General features: G+C 38.0%; 1 protein-coding gene across 1 annotated transcript; it reads right to left on the bottom strand.

The window, feature by feature from the left end:
* Nucleotides 1-883: 883 nt before the first annotated feature.
* Nucleotides 884-10,864, bottom strand: CYP7A1 (cytochrome P450 family 7 subfamily A member 1). Its single transcript, XM_084865101.1, has 6 exons — nt 8,542-10,864; nt 6,407-6,647; nt 4,967-5,547; nt 3,580-3,710; nt 3,086-3,261; nt 884-2,311 (listed from the first exon to the last, which is right to left on the bottom strand). Exons 1-6 carry the CDS (start codon nt 8,712-8,714, stop codon nt 2,012-2,014), a joined length of 1,602 nt encoding a protein of 533 aa, XP_084721227.1. The 5' UTR covers nt 8,715-10,864; the 3' UTR covers nt 884-2,011.
* Between the last annotated feature and the right edge of the window lie 14,359 nt (nt 10,865-25,223).

Genomic DNA, 25,223 nt, shown 5'->3' with positions numbered 1-25,223 from the left:
CGAGTGACCAGGACCCACCCAGTTCCACCCACCATCACTTGACTTTACTCATCGGTCCTCCACCCCAAGGCATAGTGACCCCCTTCCGAGGCTTGGAGTCCTGTGCCCTCACTCAAGTACCCTCATTCAAGAAAAGACAGTCAGCGCAGGGCTGAGTGTCATGACTCCGAGAAATATACTGAAAGCCAGGGGCCTGAGGCAGGCAGGTGGGTGTGGGGGTGGTGGGACATTAAACAGAGACACAAAGACATGAGCAAGAAGAACCATGATGTGCTAGCTCCAAGACCTGGAGACTCCAGAGCCATCTTCACCTTTTGCACGGGTGCAGACAGACTGGGCTTTTCTCTGCGTGGCCCACAGGCCACGTCTTGTCTCCATAGGGGGAAGAAATAAGGAGGCAGGCCAGGCAGAATGAGGATTTTCTGCAAGTCATTATGGGTGAGAAACTTCCTCAAATGCATCATTTCCTTGCTTGCAGGCACAAAATCAGTGTGACTAATGTTATGCATTTTGCCAATTGAGAAGACACTGAAAGGGCCTACTGCAATGCTTTTTTTTCTATTATTGTTATTTTAAAATCCTTACCCAAGGATATTTGTGTGTTTTTTATTGATTTTATAGAGCAAAAGAGAGAGAGAAATATCAATCAGTTGCCTCCCATATGCGCCCCAACCAGGGATCAAACACATTAGGTATGTGCCCTGATAGGGAATCCACCTTTTGGTGTATGTAATGACACTCCAACCAACTAACCCACCTGGCCAGGATTCTACTGGGCCTTTTGTAGTTCTTATACATACTTTTAATAAAGTCCCCTCCCTCCCTGCTGTCCCTTATTGGTGTAATTCTGACTGGAATAAACTTTGGCTACTCCAAAAAAATGTTTAAGCATGCACATTCACACTTTTATTTCTGAGTGGTGAATCATTTCAAAATTATCAAACATCACAATAGTTTCTTAGTATTTGGAGTACAAGAGAAAGATAAATATAATTGATACATAAATACTTACAGGAATATCAATAAAAATATTACAGCTGATAATTCCCATACTTAAAATATTTTACCAAAGCATTGTTGTACACAGTAGTTAAACACCATCATGTGGGCTTGAATTATTTTTCTTTCAATTAAAAGTCATTTAAAGATAAAAAGTAATTTATTTAAACAGAGTACAATGTGAAGTCACACACTCTTCTGATGTTTCATATCCAAAGCTCTTAAATGGTTATTTTCATCCAGTTTTAATTTTAAAAACATATCACACGAGAGCTTCATTGTTTTCATTGATGCATGTTTAATAATACTGGAAAACTACCCTTCTCTGGAAAATAAAATTTTCTCATTAAGATGGAATCAAATGAAAGTATAAATAAGATCATTGAAACCTGACATAGACATTAGATTTTCTAGAAAGAGTAAATAAAACTAAAAGGAAAAATATTAAAGCCATTTTAATGTTATCAGGGCAACAGATCATTATTTTTAAATTCCTGAATACTGGATGTAAGGAAAACTTAAAAAACATGTTATTTTCTTTAAAAAATATAATCCTTTATAATATACATCTACACCTGAAGAGTCCCCCATCTAGTCAAAAAATCATGCAGTTTCACTAAAACGTGAATGTATAATTTTTTCACAATTGTTGGGTGGTTTTTATAAAAGCACTTTCCTTAGGAAAAAAAAAAAATCTGCCAATTGGAAAATCTTCATTTGGGAAAACAAAAGACTTTTTCCTCTGACAATAATAAAGTTTAGTCCCTGGCTACATGAGCTTTCATTCACTTATTCAAATGAAAACATATCGTTGTGCTTCTGGAAACTAGATTCTTTCATTAACACAGTCTGAGATAGCTTCTGGAAACTGTCACCAACATGTTAGGGTTCACAAGCCAGCGTCGGTGACCAGAACGACAACACTACATGCATGTGTCCAAGGAGACGGGGAAGTGGTGGCATTCCACAGGCTGTCACATCAGCTAATTTCCTCTTGCTCCCAGCCGTGTATTCACAAATGTTTGAATTTATATTTAAACTCAACATCATTTAATGGTGGTAAAACGCCCAAGCCTGCACGGGATTGGTCCAAAGGGGGGCATTTAACATTGCTCTCCACAAACTCTAGTTCAAAATAGGAAAGCATCAGAATCAAAAATTGCTTGATTTCCTGGACAGCAAATAATCTTCCAGGACATATTGTCGCTCCTGACCCGAAAGGCATGTAGTAATATTTTAATTTGAGTCCATTGCTATAGAAGGTGGTCTTTGTCTTCCCATTTTCATCAAGATAGCGGTCATATTTAAATGTCTGCAATGAAAATACAAATAAAACAAACATATAAGCTAGTTTTAAATAAATGTATCTTTTTCTTGACCTGGAAACTCCAAAGAATAGTTTTCTTTTTTAAATCCAATTTATTAGTAATTTAGGAAAAACCTCTCCATGAATCAGAAAGCCATAAAGAACTGGAGCTTAACAAGAAAGCTTTATGATGCCTCCTGCCCTGCCTGAGTCACTAGTTGCTCAGTGAGGCAGAATTAGAATGGAGAGTTCAGATAAAAAACTAGAAGAGTCTGTATATTTATTATTAGTCTCTAAGCCTCTAATTTCCTGTATGTGGGAGCAGGCATTTTTTCAAAGAAAAGAATATATTTATATATATTTTAACTGATTTCAGAGAGGAAAGATGAGGGAGAGAGACAAACATCAATGATGAATCATTGATTTTTTTTGTCCCCTGCACTCCCTCTCCTGGGGATCATATGCCCTGACCTGGAATTGAACCATGACCTCTTGGTTCATAGATCAATGCTTAACCACTGAGCAACACCGGCCTAGTGGCAGAAGCTTTATTATCATGACTGTATATGTAATCCAGCAGAGATTATTTGATGACAAATATCAGGGGGAAAATGAAGAATTTAAGCCATTGTCTAGGTTTTCCAATATATATGAATATTTGACATAATAAAGGAGACCTAGGGCTTCCATAATTAAGTCAATTCTGTAATGGTAATTTCCTCTGTATTTCCACCTGGGAGATATCACCTGGCTATTGTACTCTGATGAGCAGGCACTTACCAAAGGGTCTGCGTAGATTTCTGGATCTAAATGCATCAGCTGAGGATACAGAGCTATGATGTCATCTTTGCGGATATTATAGGAACCGTCCTGGAGGTGCAAAGTGAAATCCTCTTTAGCAGTCCGGATGTTCAGGGAGGCACTGGAAAGCCTCAGAGACTCCTTGATGATACTATCTGAATAGTTTTAAAGGAAAAGTGGGAGGAGGGAGGAAAGAAGGAAGAACAAATTCAGTATTTTAAGGCCACGTAATACAGAGTCTGAAATGCTTCTAGCAGCCCGTAACACACAGCTAAACAGACTGTGGGAAACTGGCCAGAAACAAATTTCCCACTTTTTTCTGTTACCACTAGGTTGTGATCAGTGACTCAGTTTCATCTGCGGATATCTTTTAATCGGATAAAAGAGAGGGCATAGAAGTGCAGAGAAATGGTTGCGAGTACAAGGTTAGTAGGAGGCAATAAGCGAAATGTACCGGAGTAAGTTAAGCATACCTAGTACCGGCATGTCATTCAGTTGCATCTGATTCAAACAAATAGGTTGGTTTTCTAAGCTGACTTTTTGACCAGCACTCTCTAGTGTTTTATTCACTTCTTCTGTAGCTGCTTTCATTGCTTCAGGGCTCCTGTTAAAAGTTAAGAGAAAAGAAATGTACATAAAATAATTTTTTTCCAGACTAAAAACTCTGCAAAGTTTGGCTCCCCCCCCATCTTTTAAATGGGTGACCAAACTACCAGAGAAGGTGGGAAATGGATATTTCCTTAAAAGGTCCTCACTATGGAGAAGTAAAGCTTTGGCCAGATTTTTATGAATAAATGATTTTAGTAAAGATTAAATGATCAAATTAGTCACTTCCATAGCAACTGAGTAGACAGATTGCATCCAGCATAGCATTTACAAAGTACTGGCTACATTGGAAATGCAAATTTAAATTTACTCCTAAAATCTGTACCACAGTTTCAGGCAGAACAGCAGCTTTTCCATTTATAGCTGTTCTAGCACTTTGACTTGTGAAATTAGTGCTGCTCCGATTTCACGCATGGAAATTGGCTGGCTCCTCAGAGCCCGGTAAGGAATTGACATGACATGATGGCAGCCAAGGACTCTCAGAAACACTTGACTGGTAAGTATTTGTGAGATCACCATACAGTGGCTGCCATTACCTACATGACATTAAATTGATGTTGTAAGATTACTGTAAGTATGTGACTGTGTCCTGGACAGAGCCCTCTCACGTAAAAACTCTGAAAGACATTTAGCATTTGAGACAGATTGGTAATGGGTTTTTAAATGTGAAATTATTTTGAGAATATTTTTTTATATTGCACACATAAAAACATCAGCCATCAATGGAATTTGGCATTTCCGAGCCTATGTTTTGTGTCTATGTGATACTAAACATCCAATTTAACTGTAATAATTCACGAAACCATTTGAATGCCAAATTTCCGAAACAAAGACTTGGGAAGGAAATCATGCTTGTATAAAATAAAACATGGCATACCGTTGTTTGTGTTTCTTTTTTGCTACGTACAGTTGTAAAAGGCAAAATCTAGCTAAATCCCATCAAGAATAATTGATCCATAGCTATTTTAGTTGGCCAAATAAATAGTAAGACAGAAATGACTGAGTGAAAAAAAAACTGCCCTTTTCTCCGGAAGTCAGTGATCACTTAAATATACTTTTATGTTTAAGAGGAGCGAACAGCTTGGGGTTAAGGGCAAGGCTGCCTGAGAGGAGCCTGCTCCAGCCCATTCCTCTCCCTGGGAGGCTCTGCTTCTGTCAGGCATGTTTACCAATCACAGCTGCTTGTGTTTTTTCAATAGTTGAATTTCTGCCTCCCACTGAAAGAAAGAAAGAACTGGAGATGTTGCTCGTTACCTCATCATTTGAAATAAGCTCCAGAAAGTGGCCGGAATGGTGTTGGCTTGTGACGCCCACAGGACAGCGAGCTGCGTCTTGGCCTTCTCCATGTCATCTAAGGTGGAGAGCATGTCATTGAGGAACCTGACCAGTTCTGACATGTGGTCTCTGTTTCCCAGGTTCTCATGCCTTAAGCCCTCGGCCAGTTTTTCCCGGGCGTGGTGCGCGGTCTTGAACACGTGAATGGGGAGGCCTGCTACCAGGGCCGGGAAGATTTTGTCAAATTCCTTGAAGTTGTCGAGTTTTTTTAGAATAAGCGCTTTCTGTGCATCTTGTCCCATGAGATCTCTGCCAAAGATAGTTAAGTACCCGGCTTCGAACATCACTCTGTAGCAGAAGGCGTACATCCCCTCCGTCACCCAGCAGGCAGGCGTCTTTGGCTCAGGTGCAGCGGGAGGCCTCATGATCAGCTGCAGGTTTTCCATCATGACTTCCGTGAGGGAGTTCAAGGCATCTCCCTGCAGAGTTCTGATGAAAGCTTTGTTTATGTTTTCAGTGGTGTTTCCATCACTCGGGTCAATGCTTTTGTGCCCAAATGCCTGGCAATAAACAAAATGTGTGGAGGGAAAAATAAATTAAACCTGACCCAGTGCTAGTAAATAGCTGAAAAGCAAATTAGTACTTTCAGAAATGAGAAAGTTTCATTTTTTTAAAGGGGGGTGGAAATTGGCCTCTCCACATACTAAGTTTCATAGGATTTTACTAATAAATGGCCAAATCGTACCCTTTCTTTATGGCCAAGTTTAACCCCAGCTCTGCAGTGAAACTTCCCTCCACCACTCAGTCTATTTCTTGTTTTCATCTTCCTGGGCATTTATTTGCATGTTAATTTGGTGCTAATCAATAATGGTTTTTAATCGTTAGTTCTCTCTTATATTCTTTGTAGATGAATTTTAACCAGACTTCAGTTTACTTAGAGGCAGACACCATGTCTAGTATTGCTTTGCAGAAACTCAGTTAATGTTCGTAAATTGTATTCTCTATAAAAGAGCCTCTTAGATTACATCTAAGTGATGCCGAAATATCTGTCAGTCCCTTAATGAGATTAAACAAAGCAATGGCATGCGTGTGGCAAAACTATTGTTCCATGTTCAGTTCTCACCACATGCACTCCGGGTGTTGTATAGACATGGTTGACATGAGTGAGTTTGCAATATCTTACTTATACAGTGTCATCTGGCTCAGTAAAATAATGTTTATTTCACTCTCATTAGCTGGTTAAGAAATTACAGATCTATACCTATTGTATTTCAATTTTTTAAATTATTAGCACCAATAGGTCCTATCTAATTTGATTATATGTCTAAGACTCTCCTTGTTCCTCAAAATGACGAAGTAGAGTGGCATATTAAAGAGTAGAAAATAAACAAAATGCTGTATAAATGCAAAAGTGGTTACCTTTGCAGAAGTAGTGAAATGAAATTTTTTCCAATCGAAGTATTTTCCATGGCACAGCACTTTCTGGTATGACAGGGGGTTTGTGATGAAGTGGACATAGTTTCCCATCAGTTTGCAGGTGAAAACAGGACCATGTTTCCTTTGGTTTGCTCTGAGGAACTCAAGAGGGTTGGCACCAAATTGCAGAGCACATCCCAGGTAAGGAATCAGCCCGTTCTCCAAAGGAGGTTCACCCATTTTTCTGTAAGGCACAAAAATACGATAGTTAGGGAAAAGTACGCACTTTTATATTACCAGGTTTTTAAAATGTTTACTACTGACTTCAAACTTCAAGACTACTGTTTATAGATATGTTTTCCTGTTGATGGGGCCCTGCTCTTTTACTAAAATAATGGGTTTATATTAACCTAGTATGATGACATCTTGGTGAAAATGGTTACCAAATCCACCCATCCATCCATCCATGCTTACGTTCCACAACACTTACTGAATACCCACTCCATGCTAGTCACTTTCCCAGTAATGAGGATAAAAGGCTAAACAAGGCCAACAAGATGATTGCTCTCGGTATAGATACCAACTTACATTCTAGCGTTTATATTTTTTCTAAGTGTCATTTGCCTAAGTATTGGATTGTTTTCCTTAAAGATATAGAACACTGAATAACAGAAAGGAGTGCATATTATACTATGGCAAAGGTCGGCAAACTCATTAGTCAACAGAGCCAAATATCAACAGTACAACTATTGAAATTTCTTTTGAGAGCCAAGTTTTTTAAACTTAAACTTCTTCTAATGCCACTTCTTTAAAATAGACTTGCCCAGGCCGTGGTATTTTGTGGAAGAGCCACACTCAAGGGGCCAAAGATTTGGCTCACGAGCTGACCACGGTACTATGGTGATCGTTAAAGATAAGAGTCTCATTTGAGAAATTAGCTTATTATAATACTTATATAACATTAAGTAATATAAGTATTAACAGAATAATCAATTGTAATTAAATAGTCTTTCATGCTACTTTAAGTGTTTTTATTAAGGATATGAATATTCCTGAAACTAATATAATTATGTCAACTATAATTGGAAGAAAAAAAAATGGCCCTAGCTGGTTTTGCTCAGTGGATAGAGCATTGGTGAGCAGACTAAAGAGTCCTGGGTTTGATTCTAGTCAAGGTCATATTCTAGGGTTGTGGGCTCAATCCCCAGTTGGGGACATGCAGGAGGTAGCCAATCAGTGATTCTGTCATCATTGATGTTTCTCTTTCTCCCTCTTCCTTCCTCTTCAAAATCAATAAAAAATATATTAAAACAAACAAACAAGCAAAAACAACAAAAAATAAACCTAGAAACTATCAGGCCTGAATTAAAGCATTTTAAGGAACAAAAAAATACTAGTAAAAAAGTATACAACACATAACAATCTACATAGCCAAAGATATGCTGTGGGCAATTCTTTCTTTTGGAGATTGACATAGACAATATTTACATACTCCCTCCTTATCCCCATCAGCAGTTAAACTAAGGCTATGCATCTGACTCTACTTGTAATTCTTGCATTCTTGAACCCATTAAAAATAAATGACACATAAAAATAAAAGTGATGTCATATACATTTAGCAGTTTCTTAATTCATTATGGTCAAATATCTTTAATAAGAAAATAATAGAACGACCAATGCAGGCTCTGTGCTCTTGTCTAAACTTAGGCTAAGCCCATATAATGCACAAGAACTAGCTGAAAAGAGAATATTAATCAGAGCATCTATTTGAAGCACATGATAGAAATCCTTTTCTTGGCAGTTCCACTTACCATTGTATCCTTACTAATCCATATTTCCTCTTTATATACACACATAAAATACAGAGATATCATAACATTGTTGTCAATGTTTAACAAGTTAGTATACATTTTTGCATTTCCATTGGTATGGCAAAACTAAAAAGAAAACTATCACTTTATTTTTTGTTAGATATAATTAAAAAGATACCACTAAAATTTAAAGTAAAAACATTTTAATTTGAGAAGAAAATGTTAGTGTATGTAAGTACAGAAAGTCAAATTTATTGTATAACAATGAAAGTAAAAGAACATTAACTGAATGAATTTAGATGCAATTTAAAGATAAAACTTTTTTACCTTCTCCTCATTCCAAGAATAAGCCACAAACAGCAGCACATTGCTACCACCATTCCCCAGATCAAAGATATGGTCATCATTTTGCAATCTAATGCAAAATCTCTGAGGAGGAGAATCTGAATAGAAAAGTAAGGATGTAACTGAGCAGAAGCTGCAGCTAGACTTTTATACATGGTGAAATCTTGCACTTGCGTGGCCAAAGCAAACAATTAACCATTTGTTCATCCTATTAGAAGAAGAAAAAAAAAACAAACACAAAACTGGCCTTGAACTAAGTCCACAGGTGTCAGAAGACGTTCCAAAACAATCAGAGACCTGCAATACTTGATAAGTTGAAGGTCTCTCAAACACATGTTGACTTAATGTCCAGACCTGAGAATGACAGCTAATATTACAAGGTTTGTATCCTTATAAAAAAAATGAATAAACCTTTTCAGTATGAATATATTAAATAGAGATATAAAGCATAATAATTGAAAGACAAATGAGAATAACTTATTATCAAGCCAATGATTTGATCTGTTACCTTTTGAAAAAGAAATCAATTTAAATGATTTACAAGAGATACCAGTGGTCAAGTTCAAAGAAAGAGAACTGGGTGAAATGTTTCTGGGGCTTCATGTTTCAGTGCTTTTACAAAATTAGAGCTATTTTACTAGATATACTAACATGTTACTTACCTAACATCATGAAGAAAGTATCCCACATAAACAGTTTCAATTAAACCGTTTATATAAGCATCAAAACATTATCAAACATTGGGGGAGGAGGGGAGAGCTATAAGAGGGTATGGGGGTAAAATGGTGATGGAAAAAAATAAATAGCTATTTAAAAAATGTTATCAACCATGTTTTCCTGATTGGCAATGTGTTTATTAATTATTTAATTGTTAAAGTAGTACAATTTTATATCAAATAATTTAAAACTATCTGAAACATATCTGGGTAGAAATTGAAAGTCAGTTCATAATTTACCCTCCCTGTTATCCCTCACTCAGAGGTAACCACCGTCAACTGTTTGGTATATATCCTTTCAAACTTTATTTCAATGCACACATATATATTGGCTGAGCACCTATTCTGTGTCAAGACTCTTCAAAGGTATTCTGGTTGCAGGTGTTCGTAAGATGGACAGATTCTCTAAAAGAAGCTCTATTTCAATAGAAACAGATGATGAAACATATGACAAGTGTTACAGAGCAACTTGAGATAATGGTGAGCAGGAGGCTCTCCAAGGAAGTGATGACTCAGATTTGTATGAAAATGAAAGTCAGAAGGAAGAGAATTTCAGGAAGAGGGAGCACCAAATGTAAAGGCTCTGATAAAGAATGAATTCGGTATATCTAAGGACCAGAAAAAGAAAGGGGGTGAGATAGATTAAAGCAGACTGAGTGAGAGGAAATCTGGAAAAGATACAAAGACAAAAGGTAGTCAAGACCTAATTCATGCACAGGGATGCCTTAGAGTAGGGAGAGACAGATATTGGAAGGCAACAGATCAAAATACTATTTTGGACCTTTAAATTGGAGAGACCTATTAGATATCCAAGGATCAATGTCAAATTGACAGTTGAGCGCAAGAGTCTGAAGCTAGGGAGAAAAACCAGGGTTGGAAATACAAATGTCAAGTCATAGCATGTGGGTGGTATTTAAAGCCAGAAGATCTTACAAGATCGCCTAAGGAGACAGTAAATCCTGAGAAAAGAATGGAGTCCAACACAGGCCACAGAGCATCCCATTTATTGAGGTCACACAAAGAGCAGAAGAGGATATGGGTAGGAAAGACCCAGGAGGAAAACAAGAAAATCCGGTGTCTCAGAAAGAAAGAGAACACATTTGAAGAAAGATGAGTGATTATATCATATGCTTCTCTGAGGTAGATCAAGTAAGAGGACAAAGAAATGGATTTGACCGCATGTAGATAGCTGGTGAGTCACACAAAAACACACACTGATGGGGTATATGAAATACCTTTATGTCATGTAAAACAGTGAATACATATTGTGGGCATTTCCTGTGCAACACATATCTATGTACAATATAATAGACATAAACCTTCATTTTTAATGTGTGTATAATCTTCCATTGACTAAATGTACTATAGTTTACTGATTCCCTACTGATGGGTATTTAGTTTGTGTCCAGTTTTGGGCCATAGAACCCATAGATTTATTTCATGTTTTGTTTTGTTTTTTGCCTCTTTAAACAGAGAACACAAATCACTTATGTGTAATTTATGATCACAGTTATTAATATCTGTCACTGTTTTCTTAATTTCACTTACAGATTTCTCATTGCTAGTGTGTAGAAATAAACTGATTTTTGGATGTTGACTTTTTGCATTCTATAACTTTGCTCAACGTTGTTATTAGCTCTAAGAGGGTTTTGTGTACATATGTATTCTTTAAAAACGTCCACATATACAAGATCATATCTACTGAAAATAGAAATAGTTTTCCTTTCAAATATGTATATTTTTTATTTCCTTTTATTGCCCAACTGCCCTGGATATAACTTCCAATACAATGTGGAGTAGAAGTGGCAAGAACAGATTAGTGGCAGATGGTGGGAGAAGGGAGATTAGTCTTTCATCATTAAGTATGATGTCAGCTGTGGGTTTTTTATAGATGCCCTTATCATGTTAAGGCCAGTGTCCCTTTATTTCTAGGGGGTTTTGTTTGTTTGTTTGTTTGTTTGTTGTTGTGGATAGTGTGTGTGTGTGTGTGTGTGTGTGTGTGTGTGTTTATCACAAAAAGGTATTGGGCTTTTGCTAAAAAGTTTTTCTGCATTTATGAGTTAATCATGTGGTTTTTGTCCTTATTGTATTAATATGGCATATTTCATTGCTTGATTTTTGTATATTGAACCATATTTGGTAATGGTGTGCAGTGTTTTATGAGTGTATTACTATATTCAATTTGCTAGTATTTGTTGAGAATTTTTGCATCTATAGTCATAAAAATATTGGTCTGTAGTTTATTTTACTTATAATATCTTTATCAGTAACAGATAACAGTGGATCCGTAGTGATTTGGGAAGTGATCTCTCCTTTTTTAATATTTGGAGAAATGGTGAAATATTGCTATTTCTAGGTAGTAGAATTAACCAATGAAGCTATCTGGTTCTGAACTTTTCTTTGTAAAAATTTTTTAAAATTTCAACTTCAATATTTTTTTTTGTTATAGGTCTATTCAGATATATTATTTCTTCTTGAGTCAGTTTTGATAGTGTGTCTTTCTGATATGTGTTCATTCCATCTGGGTTATCTGATTTGTTTGCATACAATTGCTCTTATTATTCACCTATTTTCCCCTTAATGTGGTAGTAAATGTCCCCTCTTTTTTTGTTTATTTTAGTAATTGAATTCTCTCTCTGTGTATTTCTCTCTCTCTTCTCTCTTTTGGTCAGTCTCTCTAAAGGCTTTTCAATTTTGTTTATCTTTTTAAGGAACCAACTTTTGGTTTTGTTGATTGTATCTTTTTGTTGTTTTGTTTTTTAAATATATTTTTGTTGATTTTAAAAAGAGGGAGAGAGAGAAAAAAAATGGAAATATTAATGATGAGAGAGAATCATTGATCGGCTGCCTCCTGCATTCCCCACAATGGGAATTGAGCCCACAACCAAGGCATGTGCCCTGCCCCGGAGTGGAACCCTGATCTCCTGGTTCATAGGTTGATGCTCAAACACTGAGCCATGCCAGCTGGGCTCTATTTGTTTTCCTATTCTCTATTTCATTTAATTTTTCCTCTGGTATTTATTATTTCTTATTGCTTGCTTTGGGTTTATCTTGTTCTTATATATTTTTTTCTAGGCTTTTAAGGTGAAAGATTAGGTTATTAATTGAGATATTTCTTTTTTTTAATATAGGTAGTTATGTTTCCTTCTAAGCATTGATTCTAAAGCATTAATTTTGGGTATATTTTTTATTTCATTCATCTCAAAATATTTTCTACTTTACTCTGTGTTTTCTTCTTTGATCCATTAGTTATTTAAAAGTGTATTTATCCTAGCTGGTTTGGTTCAGTGGATAGAGCATTGGCCCAGGTTGCAGGCTCGATCCCAGAGTGGAGCGTGCGGGAGGCAGCCAATCAATGATTTTTCTCTCATCATTGATGTTTCTGTCTCTCCCTTCCTCTCTAAAGTCAATAAAAATGTTAAAAAGTAAAAATAAATTTTAAAAGTGTGTTATTTAATTTCCACATATTTGTAAATTTTCAAAAAAAAATTTTTGTTATTGAATTCATTCCATTAGAGAACATACTTTGTATGATTTCATTGTTTTAAATGTATTGAGGCTTGTTTTATGGTCTAACATATATCTGTCCTAGAGACTATTCCATGTGTACTTGAGAGTTTGAATTCTGCTGCTTTGTATGGAGTGTTCTATATATGTCTATTAAGTCTAGTTTGCTTATAATGTTGTTCAAGTCTTTTGTCCTGTTGGCCTTTTGTCTAGTTATTCTGTATGTTATTGAAAATTAGATATTGAATCTCCTAATTATTGTTGTTGAATTGCCTATTTCTTTCTTAAATTCTGTAAGTTTTGCCTAGTGTATTTTAGGACTCTTTTGTTAGGTGCCTATTTATAATTGTTATGATTTGTTGATGGGTTGATTCTTTTATCATTCTAGAATATCTAGCAATAATGCTTATTTTTTTCTATTAATGTGTATTTTTAGAAAATATTAAATATGTTTCAACCATAGCACAAACCAAAAGGTAATAGAAAAATTAGTTAAATTTTGGTTGTTTTGGATTTTTTTTTCATTTTTGTCCCTAAAGTACCAATACATTTGTGCTAGAATCGGTTTTGGTCTCATGGTTTAAGAAGCTAGGCTCATATCACCGTCTAGTGGACAACCATGTGCACTGACCCTTCTTCTGTAGTTAAATTGGAGGAAGCAACCAACTCTAACTGAGGGAGCTGTAAATCAAAATTAATTTTAGACTTTTAGAGAACATAAAGGCATTTATCTGAGCAAAATGAGCTGCAGCCTTGGAGACACAGATTTAGGTAGCAACCTAAATTATCTTCCACAGAGACAAAAAGGAGGCCTTTTTTTTATTGAGAAAGTTCCCAATTTCATGCAGATGAAGTTTCCAAATTGTGAGGCCAAATTATGCAGTTCTGATTGACGCCAACAACGGTACAGTTTGCCTAGCTCTGTTTGTACAGGGCAGGTCTGTCCGTGGCAGAAGGAGGAAACCAAGGTTTTCCGGCAGTGATTCACTCAAATGCTTAGTAAGTGGGTTACAGTGCAGGAGCCTCAATCTGAGGTTCTTCCTGGTACACAAAGGTGCCTCTGTCAGCAAATGCGGCTAGAATCTTTTTAATAATAAAATCTGAGCCCGTGGTTGATCACATGGGAATTCCATCTCAGCAGAGAAATTTCTCCTCAGGGTTCACAGAACCATGGCCTAGAATTCTAGAAAACACTGTATAAATCCAGCTTAAAGAAACAGAACTCGCTGAAACAGGTTTGGCTCAGTGGATAGAGCGTCGGCCTGCGAACTGAGGGGTCCCAGGTTTGATTCTGGTAAAGAGCATGTACCTTGGTTGTGGGCACATCCCCAGTGGAGTGTGTGCAGGAGGCAGCAGATCGATGTTTCTCTCTCATCAATGTCTCTAGCTCTCTATCCTTTCCCCTTCCTCTCTGTAAAAAAATCAATAAATATATTTTTTAAAAAGAAGAAAAGAAACTGAACTCAGTCTCTCACTTCAAAACCTGGTTCATGGTTCAACACTCAGCCACTGAGCCCACACCCGCTGGGCCAACCAGGCCACTTTAAAATGGCTCAGGAGCCGAGACCGGTTTGGCTCAATGGATAGAGCGTCGGCTTGGGGACTGAAGGGACCCGGGTTTGATTCCGGTCAAGGGCATGTACCTTGGTTGCGGGCATATCCCCAGTGGGGGGGGTGCAGGAGGCAGCTGATCGATGACTCTCTCTCATCAATGTTTCTAGCTTTCTATCTCTCTCCCTTCCTCTCTGTACAAAATCAATAAAATATAAATAAATAAATAAATAAATAAATAAATAAATAAATAAATAAATAAATAAAATGGAACAGGAACTGCCGTCCCAGACAGCTACTCTGCATGTGTTACACTTCAAATCTTTGGAATGTTAAAATGGGACAAAATAATCTTTGGAGTGGGCCTAAGGCAGCATAGTATTCCAAACTATTTGCAAAGCTAACAGAAAAGCAGATATGACTATGGGACTGAAAACGTAAAACATTCTTTAGAGTTGGCATCACTGTGTTACTTTATCTAAACTCATAGACATTCCTTTCTTCTGTTCACATAATCATCCCCCTTCCCTTTCTCATAAATATACCTCTGCCTTCACCTCCTAACTGCAAAACTAGTTTCTGCCTGAATCAGTGCTTCCCAATTTTTATTTATTTATTTTTTTTGAATTTCCAATAAGTACATGTTGCATCTTTCTTTGGCCTTTTATTTTTTGGTTAAAAATAACTAAAGTTCATAGCTTTCATTGGGATTCACCCTTTGCATTGCACCATTCTGTGAGTTTTGATGAATGTATCTATCCACCATTACAGAATCAGATGGAAGAGTTTCATTGCCGTAAAAATCCCCCCTGCTCCTGCTTCTGCTCCATCTCGTCATTACTGCCTCCCCTACAAATGCCTGGCAAACGCTGATCCTCCTATGCCTCTGTAGGCTTTCATTTTCTAGAAGGTCAGAGTTGAAATCATATAGTATGTAGCCTTTTCATATTGGCTTCCTTCACTTACAATAGGCACTTAAGGTTTCTCCAGGTCTTTGCTTGGTTTAATACAGGGGTCCTCAAACTTTTTTAAGTGGGGGCCAGATCACGGTCCCTCAGAGAGCTGGAGGGCCGGACTATATGAACTACTAATTCCTACTGTAACACCTCGGCTGCGCTCACTGCCCAAAAAACCTGGCAGGCCGGATCAGACTCCTCTGCGGGCCGCATGTGGCCCATGGGCCGTAGTTTGAAGACCCCTTTAATAGCTCACTTCTCTTAATTGCTGAATGATATTCAATTGTGTGGATGTTGTGAAGGTTCATTGTGTGTGCCAAGCTGACTGGACCACCAGGTATCATATAATTAGTTAAACATAATTCTGGGTGTGTCTGTGAGGGTGTTTATGGATGAGATAAAATTTGAATCAAAAGACTGAGTAAAGCAGGTAACCTTTCCCAATGGGTGCAGTCCTCAGCTGATCCATAAATGTCAGAATAAAACAAAAGGCTGAGCTAGAATTCACTTTTTCTGCCTGAGAGTCTCCAATCTGGGACATCAGTATTTCCTGGACTCAGACTGACCTCACACCACCAACTCATCCGGTTCTCAATAATACATACGCGGTTGTGTTTTTCTGAAGAACCTGACTAATACAGCTGTACCACAACTCATTTATGCATTCACTTATTGACAGACATCTCGGTTGTTTCCAATTTTAGGCAATTATGAATAAAACTGCTATAAACATTTGTGCACTGGTTTTTGTGTGAACACCAGTTTTTAATTCACTTGGGAAAATACATAGGAGCAGGCCTAATGAATAAGATGGTGGACTGTATTTAGCTTTGTAATAAATTGGCAAATGCTCTTTCAAAGTGACTGTACCATTTTGCATTCTCATCAACAGTGAGAGTTTCTGGTTTTCCACGTTTCTGTCAGTCTGTGGTGTTGTCAGTTAGAACCAGTTTTTAATAGTGCCATAATGTATAGCGATGATGTTTTAAAACTTAGAATCCACTGGTGGATGATTGGGATTTTGTACTTGTGTTTCTGTGTGGTGTTTGGATTAAGTGGTTCCTTTGGGTACTTATATCTTATTAATGAGAAGAACTTACGATAGAGTCCTGAACATTCTTGTACTTTTTCTGTCCCCAGCTGTGACTGTGAAGCAAGTGGCAATATTGCTGTAAAAAGGAAAAATAAATGTAATTTTTGGTGGTGCACTCCAGGTAGGGCACCCTTCCATAACTGGGCTTGACTCTTATGTTCTTTGACTTACCATGAATTCTTCATTTAACTTTGCACATTATAATGTCATGTGTCTTTTTAACAAAATTATTTTTTAATTGATTTCAGAGAGGTAGGGAGAAGGAGATATAGAAACGTTAATGATGAGAGTGAATTATTGATTGGCTGCCTCCTATAAACCCCACACTAGGGATTCAGTCCACAACCCAGGCACGTGCCCCAGCTGGGAATGGAACTGTGACCTCCTGGTTCAAACCACTAAGCAACACCGGCCAGGCCTGTCATTGTATCTTTAATGGTAGAAATCAAGTTTTACTTATCATTGACTCAGTTTCTAATCTATTAAAATACTCAATATATATTAAATATTTTGAAATAATACTGTGGCAAATAATGCTGATGGCCTCACTATATCCATTCTTTCTTCTTTAATAACAGAACTTTGGGAAATGTGCTTGTCTACAGGACAATGTTTCTTAGAGCCTTCTGCAACTAGGTCTGCCCAATGAGAGAATGTAAGTGTTCTCTGAAGCTTCTAAGAAGGCTTCATGAGAGGAGGGCTTGTGCCTTTTCACCCATCTGCTCCTCCTCCTCCCTGCTGTCTGGGATGTGGATGTGATTGATGGCTGGAGCAGAGCAGCAATTTCACACTGTGAGGTGGTCTTACTTCTGGATTTCTCTTATGCAAGAAAAATCAATATCTAGTATATTTAAGCCACTCTATTTTAGATTTCTGTGTGCAACAGAGCATAATCTTAACTAAACCAAGCATATTTTCCTTGCTTATACAGAAAAAGAAAAACATGGAGAGAGGATTGAAGAAATGAGGGGAAAGAGCAAACCCAAATGGTGGTAGGATTCTAGGGGTGGTGTATTCCCTAAAGTCTTTCCAATACCAAAACTGAAGTTCTGCTCTGTTATCACATGTTTCAGGAATGTGAATGAGCTCACACACAACTGGTAAATGGGAAATAACATCAGGGTGAGAATGCTGAAGTTGTACTGGTTCATACACAATTTTCCCCAGCATGTGATTTCCAAGAAATCAGGAGCAAACCTCCTGCACAATTAAAGAACAAGCCTTCGCAATATATAAACACCTTAAGAAAGAGCTCCTACAGAGCTTACTTCCATTAGAGAAAGCAAGGGCCGGGCTCGTGGTTTCAAAAAGTGCTATGCATTTATGACATTAAGCTACCTGGTGAAGCTGTGAAGACAGATGAGGGTGTTGCAAAAACATTTCCCTCTGTATTTAAAAAAATGATGAAAGTTTGTGATTCAAGTTTTTAATTTTGATAAATTTGGTCTTTTAGATGTAATGCCCCTATGTCTCAAAGGAGAAAGTGCAAACCCAACGTCGGAGGCTGCTAGTGGAGAAAACTGAGCCGTTTTTTTTTTTTTTGTGTGTGTGTGTGTATGTGTGTGTGTGTGTGTGTTTTAAATAGATGTTTACTGCTTTTGTTGGTGCTTGTATTATAAAGTTGAGCAGTGTGGTGTGCCCCAATTCTATTTATCCCATATGTCTTATTATTTTTAGTGTATGCTTTTGTACAGTGCAAAGCTTTAAATGAATGCACATACGATTTTATTTTTTTTTTTAAAAACTGTACTAAGAAAACAATAGTCCATCAAAGCAAACGATGACTAAGAAAATATTTCTCTTTCACGTCTTAACCAATTCTTCGGTCAAGATTGGCTTCCTGGTTTCCTTTTCTCTGTAATTTTACTTTCTTTTATCATCTAGAATAAAATCTTGAAAAATGCAAAGCTGTAAGCATTTTTACCTTTCATGATCCTTTTCTCAGGAAGCTACTAGAGGATGTGCTTTTCCAAAATGAATGAGTGAAGGAGGCGATGCAGGAGTCAGGATTCAGCCTAGAAAGGTGGGGTGAGGTGGAGGGTGAAGACGATGAAAAGTCCTGGAAAACAGCTCTGTGGCTGCCCAAGAGCAAACTGCTCAGATGGGGCTCTGAGAGGGAGGTTCCCAGGGAAATGGAAGAGAGGGGCTATGCTTGAGTTACATCCAAAGGTATTTTACACGTCTTTGGGGGACACCAGGAAGAATTGGCTATAAGACCATAACCATAGAGAGCCAGTTCTAACTGGATTTGAGAAACAATAGCTATGACAGTGCTTGTACCTCCCACTATGGAGAGTGGATTACACATCCTACCTTGGCTCTTAGAATTAAACAATGGGTGTCATCCTGGTACTTTTCAAGAGTTCCAGTAATAAATCTATAGTTTTAATCAGAGATTCACGTATACTAAGCACATGGAGTGTTTCCTGCTTTTGTGCTGTGGCATAGCTTTATTTCCCAAAATCCTGGTCAGGGAGCCCCATCTCTGCCCCTCTCACACGGGTAAATTCTGGTCATCCCTGCTGTTCTTCCTAAGTATCCTTACCCAGACCTTTGGCTTCAGATAACAACAGCATACCTACACTGAGTGGCCAGATTATTATGATCTCTGAACGTATAATAATCTGGCCACTTAGTGTATGTCCTATATAATAAAAGGCTAATATGCAAATTGTCCTCTCAACCAGGAGTTCACCCCTGGCCAGGGTGGCCAGACCCCACCTATGCACGAATTCATGCACCGCCAGGCCCCCCCCCCCCTGTCTCTCTCTCTCTCTCTCTCTCTCTCTCTCTCTCTCTCTCTCTCTCTCTCTATATATATATATATATATATATATATATATATATATATACACACACACACACACACACACACACACACACTCTGAGTGGCCAGATTATTATGCACTCAGAGATCATAATAATCTGGCCACTCAGTGTATTTCTCCCAGTTTCCTTTGTCCAGCCTAGATCTCGCACCTGAAAGATTCCCCTGCTCATTTTACACAGCCCTTTAACAGCTGTTAGGTTTATTGTGATGTGGATTTTCCTTAGAGAGGGTGGGCCTTCAGAGAGTCAATCACTGGAGAAGAGGCCAATCCTCAGAGGAAACCAGACCTAAAATTCTTGCAGGATGAGATAAGGAAACTCCCCCTCCTTCTGGCCTTTGTTTTGTTGTCTTCAATTTCATAGGCTCTTGGCTTCGTCCTAGTGGTTTTGAGTTACTCCATTGTGCAACCCTTTTTGAAGGCATTTTCAGGGACAATAGGAATCCTAACTTAAGTTAAAAATGAAGCCCAGCCAGTGTGGTTCAGTGTGGTCACAGTTGGATCCCCAGCCAGGACACATGCAGGGGTTTCTGGCTCAATCCCTAGTAGAAGGAGGCAGCCAGCCAACCAATGATTCTCATCATTGATGTTGTTCCTCTCTTTTTCTCTCCCTCCCTTCCTCTCTGAAATCGATTAAAATATATTTAAAGAAAGAAGATTTGGGGGGGGAGGGGATATAACAGTTGGAAGTGCTATAAATGCAAATAAGGCAAGTAGGTAACAATCTGTTCAAGGGGTACCTTTGAGCATGGCTAAAGAGGATAGGTGAGCAGGCAAAGAAAACTGCCTCCTCTCACTCTTTGGCCCGGCAGCTGAAATAGACTATTAACATTGATTCTGACAGAAATCTTCAGTTCTGAATAGTTAAAATGTGAAAAACAAGGTGGGCCCTAGAAGCAAGAAAACAAGGGAATTCTAGAAAGTTTTTCTGTTCCTCAGGCATTGTGCCAGGCATTAAAGACCATTTGAAGGATAGCCCCAGCATTCAGGAAGCTTCTGTAAGATGAAGTAATGTTTAGCACAAGAGACCATTTCTGTTTACAGGTAATATTACAGGGTAAGGACAAAAACAAGAGCTGAAGGATGAGGGTGGGGCTCAAATGTCAGAATAATCTAATCACCCCATTATCCACACAAAAGACACTAAGTGAATGAAAGGAACTACAGTAACTTTCCATATGAATGCAGTTCAGAAATTATGCTTTTTCCTGGCTGTGTAAATACACTAATATGAACATCTGGAACAAGTTTGCCCATGTGTAATTTGGAGCAGAGCTTTGGCATTCTTTTTAAGGGTGTGTGTATTCACATCTTAAGAGAGGAATCCCAGAAAGAGTTCTACAGTTAAAAGCAAATACAATTTTTAACATACTGGAAGGGTACTGTCCTGGGTGGTAAGAAACACCAGCCAATGGATTCTGGAACCCAAGCAACGCGCATGTCCGTGTTGTGCTTCTCCTGTGAAATGTGCACGTATTCAGAGAGGTCAGTGATTTTACTTTCTTAGCAGGACCCAGATGCTCATAAATATTCCAGATAGGATTAAACATTAATGTAAGTGGCCACAGAATACTCCAGGTAGTGTTCCTGTGATGATCATTTTGAACCCTGATGTAAAAAGAGCTGTACCCTTTTACCAACATGGCTATTTCAACTGTACTATAGTAAATTATTGTATGTTATCAATCACCTCTCTACATTTCCTGTTAGAGGGATATTGCATGGAGTAGGCTAACATATATTTAAAGTTCTGTCCTTGTAAGTGTCCATGGAACTTTATTCAATGCAAACGGCTCAATTGTGATACAGCACAGCTGTGAGGAGGCCCTGGGGCCAGGTGGCCCTTGGGCCAGCCCCTCTCTGGCTAGACAGGTCTGCTCTGCCCAGGTCTGGTCTGGTCTGGTCTGCTCTGCTCCTGTGAAAAACCTTTGGTATTTCAGCAGCAGCAGGGGAAACAGTCTTTAGTGTTCCCTGGAAACGGAAGTTGCACTCAAAGCCAGAAGAGAGCTGATTTATACAGATGGAAGTCCCTGCCCTGTTTCCTGATTGGTTTGTCCTCATGCAAATAAGGACTCCAAATCCAAATCTTTGCCTTTGATTGGTCCAAAAGGCACTATCCTGATTGGTCAAAATGAAACTGCTCCGATTGGATGGTTAAGAAGCTGATGGTGGCCGAAACCGGATTGGCTCAGTGGTAGAGCATCGGTCTGCGGACTGAAAAGTCCCGGGTTCGATTCCGGTCAAAGGCATGTATTGTACCTTGGTTGCGGGCACATCCCCGGTAGGGGGTGTGCAAGAGGCAGCTGGTCGATGTTTCTCTCTCATCGACGTTTCTAGCTCTCTATCTCTCTCCTTTCCTCTCTGTAAAAAATCAATAAAAATATATTGAAGAAGAAGAAGAAGAAGAAGAAGAAGAAGAAGAAGAAGAAGAAGAAGAAGAAGAAGAAACTGATGGTAATATAGCTATGGCAGCTCCGATTGGATGGGGAAAGCCTCGGTCCTATTGGTTAAAACAGGATTCCGGGGGCTCCATTATAAGGGCTGGTTCAGATTACAGAAAGACCGTGCAGGTAGGCAAAGTGCAGTTTGCCTGAGAGGCCCCTGTATAGAAATGGCTGCTGGGCACTGGGTTTTTTGTTTTGTTTTAATTTCAGCCCAGATAGCCACCAGGAGCTCTCCTTAGAAGGTATCTTTATTCTCAGGGTCCACACAAATATTATTTATCACTAGAGGCCAGTGCATGACATTCGTGCACTGGGAGGGGGTGTTCCCCCTCACCCAGGCCTGTGCCCTTCAGCAGTCTGGGAGCCCTCGGGGGATATCCAATTGACGGCTTAGTTGGACATCCTTAGCTCTGTAGGAGGCAGGAGAGGCTCCCACCACTACCTGCGCTCATGAGCCTTCATCCCAGCTTGTAGCTCAGCAGCACTCCCCCTGTGGAAGTGCACTGACCACCAGGGGGCAGCTCCTGCGTTGAGCATCTGTCCCCCTTCCACCACCACCACCCCGCCCTCGCCCCTGGTCAGTGGGTGTCACAGTAACCCGTCATTTCATTGTTTAATGGATTTGCATATTACCCTTTTATTATATAGTATGATGGCCAGTGCGAAAAAGGGAGAAAATAGAGCCTTGCAACAAAATAAGTGCTCCAATTGACAATTGAAATTCCCCTTTATTTTTTAAGTCACAAGTCACTTGGTTTTTGCTTTAAGAATTTTTGATAAGCTCACACAATATTTCTATTTTGTGGAAAGGAGGATTTTCTAACTATGGTCGAATTTATTTTAATTTTTTAAGACAGCAGAATTCAACACACACCTTTGAAAGGGAAGCCAAATGCCATACTATAAATTAATTTAACTTTATCTACAAGCTAACCATTGGTATGTCAACCAACCATATTTTTACCACCTGTCAAAGGTGTGGCTCATGATTGTGATGGACTTTTTAGTATAGATGACTAAGTCCTTATGGCAAACTCATCTATGTTGAAAGAACGTTAAAAATAGCTTTGTAAACAATGTAAATACCTGTGGGAAATGATCATTTAGAAACAGAAACTATTACTATTACACAGGGTTGTTCTATTATAAAATAATCAGCTACACGTATCCAAACTGAAAAACTAAGGAATAATTATTTACTTTCATCAGTGTTAAGGCATTACAAAATGACTTATTTCAATGTTCTTTTAAATAGGGAGCGCCTATTTAAAAAGTGCATTTAAAAAGTGATTGAATTGACAAAATATAATTTGCAGTACATACATTTCTTTTCAGAAACCTGTTCTCTTTTAAGTGAGATTCTCTAGAATTGCATAAACAAATTGGTTCTAGGAAAGTCAACTGTGGAGCGTTTTAAGTGACTTCATTGTTTAACAAAACATTGCTCATAATCTTATTGATATCAAACCCTGAGGAGAGAACTGTGTTCTGGAATAAAGGCCAACATTATAAGTTTAGGCTAGTCTGGTTTACAATGTGGCTGAGATTTTTAAAAGGAAGAGGAAGTTACATAATTCAATAGGGTAAGTGACTTGCAAATGGTCAACTGTTTTTTTGTTTTATGGTAAAATTAAATCTTTATAAATAACAATGCTAATTACAATAGTACTATTCACTTATTATTTTAGGAGCTTTAAATAAGGCAAATTTTTCAGTTATGAAAATGGAATACAAATGTAATTCTCATCTTTAGTCCTACTCATAAACAGCATTATAAACCAGGAATGGATCCTTTTAAATATGAGCACTGTACTTTTCTTATAGCGTGGAATATTAAAGAGATTTTAATATTTAATTCCATAATAAAAAGAGTATCAGTATAACCTTTGGTTAAGCATAACCTACCATGGTAATTTTACAGTGTATTTATATTTATGGATCTATTTTTGTATCAGACTACTGAAAACCCAAAGTAATATGTTCTGGAAAATAACTAATAAGCATCTGCAACCAAACTGTGATCATAGTTTGGGCCTAAACTAATAACATGCTGATCTCATTATGCCTGCATAAGTATTATTCAAAGATTAAGTCATGTAGAGTGATATGTTTACATTTTGTTCTTGGTCAATTTGCTTCATTTTTTTTTTTTTCACTGCTTTTTACTCTTAATTTCTTATCATTAATTCATCCCCCCACCCCCAGAAGCAAGAATTCCCCTTTATGTTCAAATATATTACTTTTCTTGGAGACATTTCTCAATTTCAAGTGGAACTGCTGCTTTCTAGGCCTTTTTATGTAGTTGTCATCCCAGGTTCTTCCTTCAACATCGTCCTTCCACTCATTTTTGCCTCTCTCTTGCCTCTGTTGTGGGATCCTTCTCGCCCCACCCCTTTCCTTTTTCTTGTTGTGTTCTTTTTTTTTTCTTTTTTTTTTTGAACTATAAGCAAAAGCTTATTTAGAAAGTCACAGAGGCAGGAGAAGCAAGCTATAGACTAACTAGGCTTAGGAAGCAAGTTTCAGAGGCAAAAGGAAGGCCTTTGGAGCTTAGGAGAGAGTGGCAAGGAAAATGCACCGGGGGAAGGGGGTGGGGAAGGTATGGACATGCTCCCTAGAGAGCTGCCTGTATTTTTATTTTTGTGATGAAAGTACACATTTACTGGCCATTTACTTCCTGATAAAGGGAGCATGGAAGATAAATGATTTGATTCCTTGTATATATTAAAAAATCTTCATTCTATCACAATTGAATGTTATTTGGCTCAGTATAGACTTCTAGGTTAGAAAAAAAATTTCCCTTATAATTTTGAAGGCACTGCTCCATTGTCCTGCAGCTTCAAGCATTTTTTAAAAATAGATTTTATTGATTTTTTACAGAGAGGAAGAGAGAGGGATAGAGAATTGGAAACATCAATGAGAGAGAAACATCGATCAGCTGCCTCTTGCACACCCCCTACTGGGGATGTGCCCACAACCAAGGTACATGCCCTTGACTGGAATTGAACCCGGGACCCTTCAGTCCTCAGGCTGACGCTCTATCCACTGAGCAAAACCGGTTAGGGCTCAAGCATTTTTAAAAAATTTTTTATTTATTTACTCTCGTTTTGTAATTTCAGTTCTGCTTTCTGGAAGATATCATTGAGTTTATCTTCTAAACCTAGAAATTATTTACGTCTTTGTCATAATACTTTTAAGTATCAAAGATCTCATTTTTACAATATAATTTTTTGAATATTGCTTAAAACTATCACCCTGGCCCTCTTATGAATGCAATACCTGTTCATCTCTCTAAAAAAGGTTATACTGGATTTTAAAATATTCTTGTCACTGTTTCCTCCTATTTCCTTTTTTTTCTGTTTCTTCATATTAGAAACTTCTTCGAATTGTTAGGAATCTTCAGTATCTGCTCATTTTTAAGCTGGGACTAAAAACAAAGATGGCATGTTAACTGGAGGACTTCATTATAAAGTGATTAGGTCAACTGTCAGAATCCTCAGGTTTTTTTCACTTGAATTTCCTAGAGAGGAAATTCAGCTGCCTGTGCAGGTGCAAGGGATGACTGCACCTTT

The sequence above is a fragment of the Pipistrellus hanaki genome (assembly GCF_964339955.1).
Source record: "Pipistrellus hanaki genome assembly, chromosome: 17".
Taxonomy (NCBI): Eukaryota; Metazoa; Chordata; class Mammalia; order Chiroptera; family Vespertilionidae; genus Pipistrellus; species Pipistrellus hanaki.
Note: the sequence above shows the minus strand (reverse complement) of the source record. Positions and strands in the feature narration are given on the sequence as shown.

Coding starts and splice junctions, on each gene's coding strand:
- CYP7A1 (XM_084865101.1), bottom strand. CDS start 8,714: ATGTATAAAAGTCTAGCTGCAGCTTCTGCTCAGTTACATCCTTACTTT. Junction 6,648..8,541: donor ATTCTTGGAATGAGGAGAAG/GTAAAAAAGTTT, acceptor TGTGCCTTACAG/AAAAATGGGTGAACCTCCTT. Junction 3,262..3,579: donor GAATGACATGCCGGTACTAG/GTATGCTTAACT, acceptor AAAACTATTCAG/ATAGTATCATCAAGGAGTCT.